Below are 13069 nucleotides of genomic sequence, written 5' to 3'. Positions count from 1 at the left end.
TCCAAGTATTCCATCATGGAAGCACCGCAAAGGGCCGAGAAGACAAGTAAATCCAGCACCAGGAAAGGTCCGATCACTTCTGGGCAGAACTCTGGGGAAGCCATTTCAAACGTTTCGGAGAGACTAGCGAGAAATCGTGGCTGATATTGACACTCGATCCAAGACAGACACGCCGTGGCTGTTGACCAATGAATAAAACCAAGAAAATAGAATTAATGAGACTCATCCTGCGAACTCGTCGGGCCGGCAGACGGCTCGCTTACCATAAAAAGCCGAAGTTGGGTCTCAGTTGTGGTGGACGAGTACATCGAGATCACATCTTGGTATTTGTCAAGGGCGTTTCGCCAAAACCTGTTATTGTAAGGCGGATGCAATGGGAACTACTCTGGGCATCTCTCAGATGATGAACAAATGAAAGTTCAAATCCCTGCTGGGGGCCACACTGCTACCTACAGAACGTTATTATTGAATAGAGGATTTCTTTGTTGAGAAACACTATTGACGAGCTATAGCTAGTACGAGACCAATGCAGAACATGCGAGGAGGAAAAAGAAGAAAATAGGAAAGGGAAAAGAAAGAAAAAAATAAAATAAAAGACCCGACAGGCACTTCCGGCATCACCGGCCATCATTATCATCAGTGACGGGTCGTTCGGCTGCCGTTTTGACCGGTGAACGTTAGTTGCGGCCGGAGGAGAAACGGAGTGGCAACGGGCCCGCGGGTGACCGCGGAGATCCTCGGCCTTTCCGAGATAGGGATCTAGATCCTTCAAAGGCTTGTTTGGTGTGTGTAAACGCATGAGGCAACAGACAGGGAAGCGAAATCTCTGACAGACTGTGCATCGGAAAGGGCCCATCACGATACAATGGGCGTATTGATTGTTGCTGACAATGACAATTACTGAGCTGCATTACTTGCCGAGGCTCAGCTTCCATCCCCAAAATGTTAGTCAGCCACAGCCAAGGTAAAATGCGATGTCGCTTTCGCTCACGTTCCCACCGTTGGGAGCTTGGGGATTTCAGAAAGGCGAAAAAGCACCGCCGGAAGGGGGCCTTCGGGGGCGGAGAAGCCGCCACCGGAGATGGCCAATTAGCATTGCTCAGCCTGTGATTGGCCAGCTGGCGGTGGCATCGTGCATTTCCATTTGCTGATTCATTAGAAGAGTTGGTGAGTGGACCCACGGTCACCTCCGTCTCCTGCCGAGTTCAGCCAAAGCGGGAAGGATAGCTGGTCTGTTTCAAATCCCGTCATCCTCTTGGTGTGCGCGACCCTTTACCACTATTTTTCCTCGTGCCATTTCCACCGTCTGTATTTTCCTTCATCTTCAGCCCCAAACATCTCCGACCGCGCCCTTTCTACGACTTTGGCCTCACCGCCCATTCCTCCCTTGGAATTCGACATCCTCGAACATTATCGGTCGCGACAACACAAATAATCACTCCGCACTCCTTTCGCGAGTTTGAACGGCGCCACCGCCCCGACTCCTTGATATTTCCCAACCACTTCCTGGCGACCATTGCCACCTTACGACTATCCAACTCCAAAACTTGCGATTGAACCATCTACATCGACAAACTATCACCATGTCCTTCTCCAGCCTTGTTCAGGACCTCACTTTGAGGGATTCCGGTGTTCCGCGCCGCTCTCGCGGTGATGCCTCTGTCTCCACCATTGACGACAGTCGTTCGCAAATCTCGCGTGCCATGTCCTATGCCAGCACTGCTGCGACCAGCGTCAGCATCTCGGGAGACATTTCTAGCCAGCTGCACGGCGGTTACTTTCATCCCCTTGCCCGCTCATGGCAGGCGGAGAGGCAATTGACCAAGGTATGTCACACAACGCGGGGTTTTCGCGATGAATCACTGCTGACTTGTTGTACAGTCGATGCTGATCTATCCCCTTTTCATTTCCGACCAAGACGATGAAGAAGTCCTCATTCCCTCGCTCCCCGGCCAATACCGCCGAGGCATTAACAAAACAATGGCTTGGTTGGAGGTGCTGGTGCGCAAGGGCCTGCGCTCCGTGATGCTCTTCGGTGTGCCCGTGCGCCCCGGTAGCAAGGACGCTCTTGGCACCTCCGCCGACGACCCGGAGGGCCCTGTTATCAGAAGCATCCGCGCCATCCGTCAGCGCTTCCCCCAGCTCTTCATTTGTGCCGACGTCTGCCTGTGCGAGTACACTTCTCACGGTCACTGCGGTATCCTCCGGGACGACGGCAGCTTGAACAACCAGCTGTCAGTTGACCGCATCTCCGATGTTGCCATCGCCTACGCCTTGGCTGGTGCACACTGTGTCGCTCCCTCAGACATGAACGATGGCCGTATTCGTGCCATCAAGCTCAAGCTTATCGAGGAAGGAATTGCCCACAAGACGGTACTGATGTCATACTCTGCCAAATTCTCCGGCTGCCTTTATGGACCCTTCCGGGACGCGGCCGGTTCTGCGCCATCCTTCGGAGACCGCAAGTGCTACCAGCTGCCTCCAGGTGGTCGTGGTCTGGCTCGCCGCGCAATCGTTCGTGACATTAACGAGGGTGCGGATATTATCATGGTCAAGCCTGCCAGCCAGTACCTCGACATCATCAGTGATGCCAAAGACTTGGGCAAGGATCTGCCTGTCGCAGCGTACCAGGTCAGCGGCGAGTTTGCCATGATTCACGCAGCGGCCAAGTCAGGCGTGTTCGACCTCAAGACAATGGCGTTCGAGTCAACTGAGGGTATCCTCAGAGCTGGTGCGACGATTGTTATCAGCTACTTTACCCCCGAGTTCCTTGACTGGCTTTCCACCTAAATGACCATGATGATGAATTAGTAACCTGGACTGTATGATAGAGGCATGGTGTTAAGCGGCGTTGTTATTTTTATGTCTTTTTTTAACGGATGGATGAATGGACCGAGTGTAAATCGGTTCTGGTAATGGGTAGGGCAAGGCATCAGTTTCGTGCATACATTCCCTTAACTTAGAAAGGATACCAAAACCAAGCTAATGGGACGGCGGGTATTATTGACACATGAGTCGATTTTGGCCATAAACCTGACATGTTTGCAACAGACTGGTGGCACCTTTTTTTTCACGTCCCAAACCTTTAAGACGGTATGGCATGCATTACTAAGAAACGACATGGTTAAGAAACAGTTTTGTGCAAAATTAGACACGACACTCAACGTTCTACTGACGGCGGGTGTTACCCGAGGGAACATGGGAAGGGGTTAGTAAGTACAGACACGGGAAGCCTTGTTTTTGTCTTGGCGGCCGAGGATGACGGTTGGTCTGCCAGGTGAATTGCAATGTGTGTGTGTGTGTGGTAGCATTCCGCGAGAAAGGCCTTGTTCAGGGCGTGCCCATGATTGCGTGGCCTCACTCGGCTTTCGGAAGTTGATCGTCAGGTCGACTTGATTTAAACTGGGACCCAGGAGATACAGGTCCCAAAACAAAATCTGGCTGGCCATGAGGTTAATTGGGTTACCCTAGGAGGCATTGCCAGGTATGCGTCCCGTAAGTGGAGGGGCGGTGGAAGCAGTCATGGAAGGTTCTGAGCCTCTCATCCTTCGAGGATGAAGGCCGACACAGGCGGTAACCGGAGCACGACTGGGAAAACACATAGTAATGGCCGAAGCGAAGGCTCTGCTGTAACGGCTAAGAAGGTGGCGGACTACGGTGCCATGCACTCGACGTGACGGATTGCCAATCTGGAACATGGCTAAGGGGTTTGACTGCCGGGAAACATGCTGCACCCCCTGGCAGTAGGGGGGCTACCCACCTTTTGTCCCAGTCCGCCAGTAAATGTTCTAGTTGGTAATGGCTGGCCTCAACACTCGGGGACCATCAAGAGGCAAGTGTTCGTAGTTGTGTCTGTTCATCCAGTGACAGATGCCATACAACACTGAGAGCAGGCCAAAAAAGAGAGAAGGGGAATAAAAAAAATAGAGGGTGGACCCACCTAACCCAGCAAATGACGGACAGTTGGCTCACGCAGTGTCTCGACTCTCAGACCCCGGCCCCGGCCCCCCGAGCACGGCAGCGTGGATCCAAGCGCCGATCTCAACCTTGACTACTGTGCCGCAGCTGCAGAGGCCCCCCCACCCTTCCCCAAGCCAAAACAAAAAAATTACTGCGTTGAGAGGTCAAACAAGAAAGCTGATTCTCGACTAATTCCAGCAATTGCTGAATTTCGGAACTCCATCATCTAACCCCCGTCGTGTCCCCAGGCCGCTGACGACGGCACTTTACAAAAAGTGGCCCATATTCTCATGCGCCGAGAGTTTTCATCGGACATGCTGTGCCGGAGTCGCACTTCAAGGCGGCCATGACATTTCTGGGCAACAATCGTTAAACGTCCTCCCACGCAATCCTTTTGGACCCTTTCCCTATCGGACTCCATGCGCACTGCCCACCTGTCCCCATACTCTTTCCTTTCCCTCCCATGTTACCTTGGCTAGTCCTCCAAGTGCCGTCGCGTACCTGATCTATGGCGCAGAATGACGAGGCGGAAAGCGAGAAACGACGGGCGGGAAGATGTTGTGATGGGTGGAGGGCCCCGCGGCGGACTGGGTCTCATTCCTTGGAGGAGCTGGGAGGAAGCCGGGGTGTTCACTCTAGGATGGGGAAAGAGGAGGCGAACTCCCGGGCCCCGGGCCATTCAGAGGTAAAAGGAATCGAATATTGATTGATTTGACTCCGCGTACATTGCGTGGCTTCGTATCTCACACCTTCCATTTCGTCCCATTCTCCATCCTACTTTGTCACCTCCTGTCATGCAATTCTTTTATGCCTTATTATTATTATTATTATTTTTATGTTTTCACTTTTATTAATAAGGAAGTTTGGCGTTTTGCATATGCCAGAGCACTGGCGGAGTCCACGCCAACGTTGGGGGAGTTTCGCTTCGACCCTTCTTTGTCAAGTCCATCGTCCTTCTTATTGTCCAGGTCTCTGACCTTGCTTCTTCCCAGTTCGAGTTTAAGCCTTCCTTGCTTTTCTATGCCACTCCTCATGTGCCCATCTTGACTATCATTTCCCGTGTAAAGCTTGAAACCCCTATTGTTCATCTCCTGCAATCCCCCTGCGAATCCTAGTTTGATGTTTTTTGGAACTGCAACAAGACCCAAGACCTGGTGGTAGCTAAGCTGAGCCGTCTTGATCATCCCTCTCTCTTTCTCTCTCTCTCTCTCTCTCTCTCTCTCTTCTCTTATTACTCCTCTTCCAATCCATTCTTCGTACCTGTCCCGAGAGCCGACTTCCATCGTTTCATCCCTTCTTTTGTATCTGCCCCATCAGACCCATCTCGGTTGTGCGGTTACTTCATTACATGCTACGCTATCCGAACGGATAGTCATTACCGCAGGAGCCAAGCCGACAGGAATGCACCGTGACCTGATCTGAGGTCACAAACCCATGGAAGAGAGTGTGCACAGGCACCTTTTTCTTGACATCTGCGCCTCGACTTCCTGTTCCGTGTGGCACTGTTCCTGTCATCCACCGACCTTACAATTTTTGGTTTGGCCCGGTCCCTGTCCCTTACAACTTTTGCCTTCTGCTATTCGTCTTTAAGAAAACAATAAAATCCCCGAGAAACGAGACTGCACTGGATAAACCAAGCCAAGAATCGGGCTTGGACCAACAAACGGACTATCCGAATTGGTGTGGACGGACTATCTAGACTTTACTCTTTGTCACCTGTCCCCCTGGGCCTAGAACACAAGCAGCGGGAAGTATATCTGCATTTCTGGCTTCCTCTTCACATATACGCTATTTTTGAGGCAACAACCCACCGCATTCTACTCCAAACCTACCCATTATGCAAGGTGCCTTCCCGCCTCATTGACGACATCTCTGCGCATACTCCATGGTACATCCTTTCCTAAACCCGTCATAGCTGCCACACCTAAACCTTTCTACACGCTGAAACGTTGTCTCCCCTTCTACCCACACACGCTTCCCTCTGCTGCAGTATTCTGCTGCCTCACGTCCCTTACACGCCTTACATCCATGCTTGACACTCCGCCCGTGTGGTCTAACTCTCTCGGTCTGTCCCTCTCTCACGCTACTTAATTATATCCGGTAAAAACGTTAGGCAGGTCCTGTTTCCCAAGCCTGCTTACCCGCGCTCTTTTTATGGGAATATCCATTTCCCATCTCAGCCCAGCCGGAAATCTCGTCTCTTTGCATCTGGGGCCTGTTTACCGTCTACCCACCTCTGGAACATTGTCCAGAGATTCCCCACAACTCTCTTGTTAGAGCCCACGGCTTTGCTCATAGAAAGGCCCGAGATACAAGGTCTTCCTGCTTAAGCTGCAAGGTTAAAGTCCAGGTCACGGGCTTGTTTGACGAGACGAGGACAAGACGGGATACAACCAGACTGTCCCTCCGGAAACATCCATCCATTCTTCTTCTCCATAGACCCGGGGGCCTGTTCTCTATTACAATTACCTATTCTCGCCTACACCTACACTCTCCCCGTCCCTTTCCTATTCTACTCCACCCCTACCTATTGCAGATCCAGATCGTCTGAATTACAGGGGGCCACTGGATCAAAACCACCACACCTCGCCCTCTCCTTCCTTTTCCTTTTTCGACTCTAGTCCCTCGTCTGGTTCAAGCCGCGCTTGCTATTTGTCTACGCCGGCTTCGAAGAGTCTATCGTATCCCCCAGTATCCAACCGACACATTGCTGGACAATGAACGGACACGCTGCTTCGAAAGTGTCCCTTTCACACGAGGAGGGAATGGGGCTCCTAGACGAGAAGACCATGTCAGATGTCGAGAGCGAAAGCGGTAGAGCCGACCTTGAAGTCCGCTTCGGTTTACCACGATGGTCCACAGTCGCTCGGAATGTCGTTGGCTACGCGCGGGCGGTACCATGGAGGGTCACACTGATTCGCGGCGCCATCTTTCTGCTTCCTAGTTTCGTCCAGAGTCGCTTCACGAGAGAACGAACACGCCCCGAGAAGCTATTCCCGACATCCTACCTCGACGGCATGCGTGGCCTTGCCGCGTTATTCGTTTTCTTTTGTCACTACTTCTACCAGGCTTTCATCATCGCCGAGGGCTGGGGTTCGTCTGAGAAGAACTATCACATTCTCAAGCTACCATTCTTCCGACTCTTCTACCAGGGCCCGCCTGCCGTCTGCCTGTTCTTCGTCATCTCAGGATACGCCCTCTCGCTGAAGCCGATCAAGCTCATTCGAAGCCGCAGCTGGGATGAATTCTCCGCAACCACGACGTCTCTGATCTTTCGACGATTTATCAGACTGTACTTGCCCACGGCAATTTCAACCTTTGGCATCATGCTCATGTTGCAGATGGGCATCTACGAGCGTACTAGAGACTTTGCCATTGACCGAAAGTGGCACAAGAACGTGATGGAGCCTCACCCCAAGCCGTTGGACTCGTTCTATGAGCAGTTCACGGATTGGGTATGGAGCATGTTCAACTTTGTCCACGTCTTCAGCTGGGAGCGATTTGGTGGAAGCACATGTAAGTTGGTTTCTGAAAGAGCTCGTTTCTTGGCGTTGCTAATACACTCCACCAGCCTACGATGTCCATCTCTGGACCATCCCCGTTGAATTCCGCTGCTCAATGTATCTCTTTATCACTCTCATCGGTCTGGCCCGTGTAAGAACAGGACTTCGCTTCCTTTTCCTGTGGGGCATCATCGCCTTCACCTACCGCAATAACCGCTGGGAACTGCTCCTTTTCTATTTTGGAATGATGCTCGCCGAGTACGACCTCATCCAGGGCAACCACAACAACAACCAGCCGCCTCCTGCTCTGCCATTGAACGAGGCGCCCCCGCGCAGGAGCTGGTTCAAAGGCTTTTGCTGGGCGATGCTCAGCATCCTCGCTCTTTACTTCATGTGCCAGCCTGATATCAACTACGAAATCACCCCTGGCTGGGTCTGGCTTTGCTCTTTTATTCCCAAGTGGTGGGAGGAGGAAGGATACCGCTTCTGGCAGTCCATCGGGTCCGTCCTGTTCGTTCTGTCCGTCGGCCACTCCCCGAGATGGAAGGCCTTCTTCAACATGGCTCCCATCCAGTACTTTGGCAAAATCAGCTACGCCCTCTACCTTATGCACGGCCCGGTGATGCACACCGTCGGCTACACCATTGAGAAGTTCGTCTACAGCTACACGGGCGACGAGGGCTGGTGGTACAACACGGGCTTCGTGATTGGGTCCTTGGGGTGCATCCCCGCCGTTATCTGGGCTGCCGACATTTTCTGGAGACTGTTTGATATCCCAACTGTGCGACTAGCGAAGTGGTTTGAGACAAAGTGCTCCATCAAGCAACAGTAAGAAGAGCAAAATAGAGGAGGCGCTTGTGCGTCTGCGTATATGTCTGCGACAATCGCTCAATAAACGAGCTGGGTCTGGAATGCCGGTATGGAAAACCGGCTAATAATAGCATGACAACGGCGTTTTACATCACGACATTATTACTATACCTGGCGTTGGGAAACTTGTTTTTTACGGGGGTGGGAAACGGGCCTGGCCAAACTTTTTGGGCATGTTTTAGATAAGCATTAGCAGAAATGCACCCTTTCAGAGCCACATTATACTCGACTGGAACATATATGTACTATATAGTAGTACACACAAGAATAACAAGATATTGAAACGTGGCAAACGCGACAGAAATGCAGTAGATACGGCCGGGCCAAACTCATTTGGTTTTTTTTAAACTTCTGGTCGAGTAGGGGTATCAAATTCATTCCTTTTATTTCATTTTTCTTTTGATTTGTCCTAAGACAACTTTGCTGTATCCTTTATAAATCCGTGACAACAACCGGCGCCGTCTCGCCTCAACCGATCATGCTCCTCTTGCGGCCCCGCATCCTCACGTCCTCGAGCTTCTTGAGCGTCACGGGCGCCTGCTTGTAGGACTTGCCGTACGCTTCCAGGACGTCCTGGAAGAACTCCTCGGCGCGCGGGTGCGTGCTGCCAAAGGCGCGCTCCAGCACGTACAAGTCGACGGCGCGGTCTTCGTCCGAGGTGCTCTGGCTCGCGAGGCCGAAGTCGATGACGAAGATGTCGCCGTCCAGGTTGGAGCTTTCGTGAGCGGCAGCGGCGGCGGCGGCGGCGGCCGACCGCGGAGGGGGCCGCAGCATCATATTGGACGTCGTCAGGTCGCCGTGCACGATGCCGATCTTGTGCATCTTGCCTATCGCCGCCCCCATCCTGCGCATCAGGTCCCGCAGGTCCGTTGCGTCCCGTCTTGTCCCGACCACCTTTTCACCGTCTGCCTGTCCTGCTGATGCTGCTGCTGATGCTGCTGCTGATGCTGCTGCTGATGCTGCTGCTTTTGCCTCCTCCGTGCCCTCCATGACCACTTCCTTGTCTCCTGCTGCTGCCGCCGCTGCCGCATCCTCCGGTATCTCCGCGAGTCCTTGTCCCGGGACGGGGACTACGCCGTCCAGCCACTCGTTGATTCGCACTCTCACCGGCGCGCCAGGGATCCATTCGAGCATGATCCAGCCCGCTGACTCATCGAGTCCGTAGAGGGCGGGCACGGGGCATCCTTCGCGGCGGCATTTGGCGAGGACGCGGGCCTCGGCGAGGATGCGGGAGCGGGTGAGGCGGGCGTCGAGGGTGGGGTGGCGGTAGGGTTTCGGGGGCCGGTATTTGAGCGCGGACGGGAGGTTAGGGGAGAGGAAGGTCGTTTTGTAGAGGCGGGCTTCGGCGCCTTGGGTGATTAGAGTCGGGGCGGATGACGAGGGGTGAGTTAGGAGTTTTGGGAGGGGGAATTGTGTCGTTTCTGTTGTCGTCGCCGTCGCCATTGTGTCTGTTGGGAAGGGAGCGCGGATGAGCCCTTATCGATCTGGGGAGAGAGAGAGAGGGGTTCTCTTGGCGGCTACTAGTGTGGACGGGAAGGTTGCGTGTGTGATGTTGGGAATATCTTCACTTTTTTTTTTTATTTTTACTTTTTTTTTGGGCTGGCTTTACTAACACCAGACGTCAATCGAGGGGCAGGAAGGAATGTTTGTGGAGGGGTAAAGGGTGGGGTGGATGCTTTTGCGGGCTGACCGCCTGCCTGCCTTGTGAGGGGTTCTGCCGGGCTAGTTTGGGGCTGGATGTGTTTTAGGGGAAGGCCGTTGGCGCTGAAGATGGGCGGGCCGGGCCCTGGATTGGAGTGTCGCCACGGATCCTTGTTTTGGCAGGAACTTTGTGTGCTTTAATTTAACCTGCATTCTGATTGATGCTGTTACCTTTCCAATCTCTCAACAATGTATTATTCGTCCGAGTTTGCCGTTTACATGAATGCGTTAACTCTCCATCTGGTGAGAGTTTGCGAGATGCAAAGCTTCTCGTGAAAGATCTCGACTGCTTCTTCTGCTTTGAAGCAACTGGCTGTTGAGCTGAGCAGCCGCAAACCACAGGCCCATCAACTTCTCAGTGGCAAAGGATTTGGATCCGGTGCTCTTATCGGGTAATCAAAGACGAAATTAGCCGGCCTGGGCAGGTCCTAACACGGCCGATTACATGCACGAGTGTACATGTTCTCGTCTCCTCGCGCTTATATGCCTAACACTCAATGACAAAGTCGCAACACCTTGACAGCCCTCCTTCTAGGGATACGTAATTATTAACCACGTCTCCCAAACAAACTTATGCTATTCTGTTCCGGCTGGCTATCTTCCCGCTATTACCGCGGATAGCAACAAGAAATACATATGCAAAAGTTGCCCTTGGCCTAGGGCCTCCCGAAACGCAGCCCAGCGGCACAGCAACACCACCATCTGCATGAGCAAGCCAACGATGTGCCAGGCCACCAATCACCGCCCGCGAACAAATCCCTTGGCGGCGGCCGAGAGGGGGCAGGCACTCAAAATCGAACCCTCCGTCGATCAGAAAAGGGCTGGAATATCCGCCCCAGATGAATGCAGGCCGAGTGGTCTTTCGTGCCGTCGGATAGCCTGGGCTGGGGTGCTATGCCCGCCTCCTCGTCCCGACAAAGTTGCATCGGGGCCTTGGGTCTCAACCCGCGCGTGCTGCGCTGCTGGTCCCCGAACAAGAGGAGAACACAAGGACCCTGTCACCAGTGAAGGCCGGAGCAGTGCTTACGGATTACCTACGAACTATGCTCCATTGAGTCGCATGCATCTTCCCATCCATCTACTGACCCCGATGAAGGGTTGCTTACATGTGTCCTCCGGTCCTTTGCCAATTGTTGTTGCCTGCGTGTGTGAGTGTGTCTCTTTCAGCCGTGTTTGCATCCTCCGCCACTTGCTCCCATTTTGCCGTCTTTCGTGCGACCTTTGGGCGTTCTGGTGTAGCCTCGCTCGTGGCACGCTGGAAGATGGGCTCGTAGGCTCAGTTCGCTAGGTACATTGAATATTGAGCTGTTACCAAGTTCAACCTGAGCGACAATCTCCCCGTGTGAGAAAGCCGAACCATGTCGGTCATCATCACCATCACCGCCGCCCTGGCCGTTTGCGCCGGCGCGGCCGTCACGCAGCGATACGCCGCCGTCGACATGTCGCCCGTCCAGGACGGCCTCATCCCGCGCTTCTTCCTCGATGCGCCCATACTCGCCGCCCGCGACGGAGCTCCTTGCCAAGCGAATGCTCATTCTTGTAAGACCTCTCTCTCTTCTAAATTCAAAGCTTAATTTCACTCGTGGCGCAAAGCAAGAGGGGAGACACCGACAAACTAATCACACGATTCACCCGCAGGCGTCGACGTCGGCTTCCCAACCTACTGCTGCTCCAACAACAACTACTGCTACGTCAAGCCCAACGGGGACCCGTGGTGCTGCCCGATCGGTTCCCCGTGCGACTCTAAATGCCCCTCTGACAAATACCAATGTCCCTCCGTCGTTGCCGTCACCATAACGCAGTCCCCGACCACCGGCGGCGCGGCGCTGACAACAGTGACCTCCTCGACCACCTCGGCATGCTGCGGCCGCATCTGCCCCGGCACAAGCAGCTTCCGCTGCGCGAGCCAGTTCGGCGGCGGATGCTGCGGTTACGGCGCGACCTGCGCATCCGACAAATCCTGCATCATGACCATCACCGCTTCCAGCTCCGCGACGGGTCTCCTGACGCCCGCTGACCCGGGGTGCACCGCCACGACGCAGTACGCGTGCGAGGACGGCCAGGGGTGCTGCGATAAGGTCAGAAAGTGTACCGTCGTCAGCGGCACCGCGGCCTGCGCGCCCGGGGAAGCGACCGTGTCGGGCGTCGTCTCGGATCTAGACGGCGATGGTAGTGGTAACGGGCTCTCTTCCGGCGCGAAGACGGGCATCGGTGTAGGCGTGGCTGTAGTCGGGTGCGGGATCGTGGCTTTCTTCGCGTGGTTCTGTCTCGTCCGCCGCCGCAGACGGCGCCGCGGCGCTACGACGACGTCCCAGCGCAGCGGGGGCGCAAGCCGTGTAAGCGGTGGCGGCGGCGGGCTGAGTAACATTATCATGGGCGGGGGTACTAGCGAATGGCCGGGTCGTAGCGCGAGAGCCATGTCGGAAGTGACGTCCGGGTCTCGGCCGACGGCGCGGCGCGGCGCGACGCAGGATTACTTTGGTCCGGACGCCGTCACGGGTCCGTATACGGAGACGGAGACGGTGGCGTCTGATGTGCCTGCGTCGACGCCCGGTCGGACGCGGGGTGTGCCGTTGCAGGCGCATTCACCCAGCGACGTCGTCGCGCCGGTGGAGATTGATTCGCGCGGGGTCAAGAGGGGTTTTGGGCACGATGTGACGGCCGTTGCGGCGCCGGAGCAGCAGCACACGCCGCCGACGACGGAGGGACGCTTCGAGTTGTACGGTTCCGAGATGCTGTCCCCTTCGCCGCCGATGCCGTCGCCTCCGTTGCTGACGCCGCGGAGCGTGGAGAGCGCCATGAGTGTGTCCGTCATGGAGCGGTCACCGATCGACAGGTCGCCAGGTCCTGTTCCGAGTCCGGATCCGGATCGGCGGAGGTGATGAGACACGAAAGGAAGATTTTGTTAGACGGAAATTTGGTTACCGGTCTCCATGTCAATTCTTTTTTTTTTATTGGTTTTGCGGTTTGTCTTCGATAAAGCTTCAACTTTGTGAAATACACGATGACCATGATACCTTTGTTATACAAATTTT

At 54.4% G+C, this 13069-nt stretch overlaps 4 protein-coding genes across 4 annotated transcripts; 3 read left to right on the top strand and 1 right to left on the bottom strand.

The window, feature by feature from the left end:
- Window positions 1–1583: 1583 nt before the first annotated feature.
- Window positions 1584–2790, top strand: CTRU02_200128 (delta-aminolevulinic acid dehydratase; the record flags this gene model as incomplete). Its single annotated transcript, XM_036723246.1, has 2 exons — window positions 1584–1826; window positions 1882–2790. 2 exons carry the CDS (start codon window positions 1584–1586, stop codon window positions 2788–2790), a joined length of 1152 nt encoding a protein of 383 aa, XP_036585035.1.
- Window positions 2791–6677: 3887 nt separating this feature from the next.
- Window positions 6678–8295, top strand: CTRU02_200126 (hard surface induced protein 3-like protein; the record flags this gene model as incomplete). The annotated part of the gene is made up of 2 exons (XM_036723244.1): window positions 6678–7476; window positions 7532–8295. The coding sequence occupies 2 exons, from the start codon at window positions 6678–6680 to the stop codon at window positions 8293–8295; spliced, it is 1563 nt and encodes a 520-aa protein (XP_036585034.1).
- Window positions 8296–8801: 506 nt separating this feature from the next.
- On the bottom strand, window positions 8802–9776 carry CTRU02_200127 (serine threonine-protein kinase; the record flags this gene model as incomplete). Its single annotated transcript, XM_036723245.1, has 1 exon — window positions 8802–9776. One exon carries the CDS (start codon window positions 9774–9776, stop codon window positions 8802–8804), a length of 975 nt encoding a protein of 324 aa, XP_036585033.1.
- A 1616-nt stretch (window positions 9777–11392) lies between these two features.
- CTRU02_200125 (transcription factor C2H2) lies at window positions 11393–12916 on the top strand (the record flags this gene model as incomplete). The annotated part of the gene is made up of 2 exons (XM_036723243.1): window positions 11393–11573; window positions 11673–12916. The coding sequence occupies 2 exons, from the start codon at window positions 11393–11395 to the stop codon at window positions 12914–12916; spliced, it is 1425 nt and encodes a 474-aa protein (XP_036585032.1).
- Window positions 12917–13069: the final 153 nt, after the last annotated feature.

This window comes from Colletotrichum truncatum (assembly GCF_014235925.2).
Source record: "Colletotrichum truncatum strain CMES1059 chromosome Unknown Contig_0001, whole genome shotgun sequence".
NCBI lineage: Eukaryota > Fungi > Ascomycota > Sordariomycetes > Glomerellales > Glomerellaceae > Colletotrichum > Colletotrichum truncatum.
Note: the sequence above shows the minus strand (reverse complement) of the source record. Positions and strands in the feature narration are given on the sequence as shown.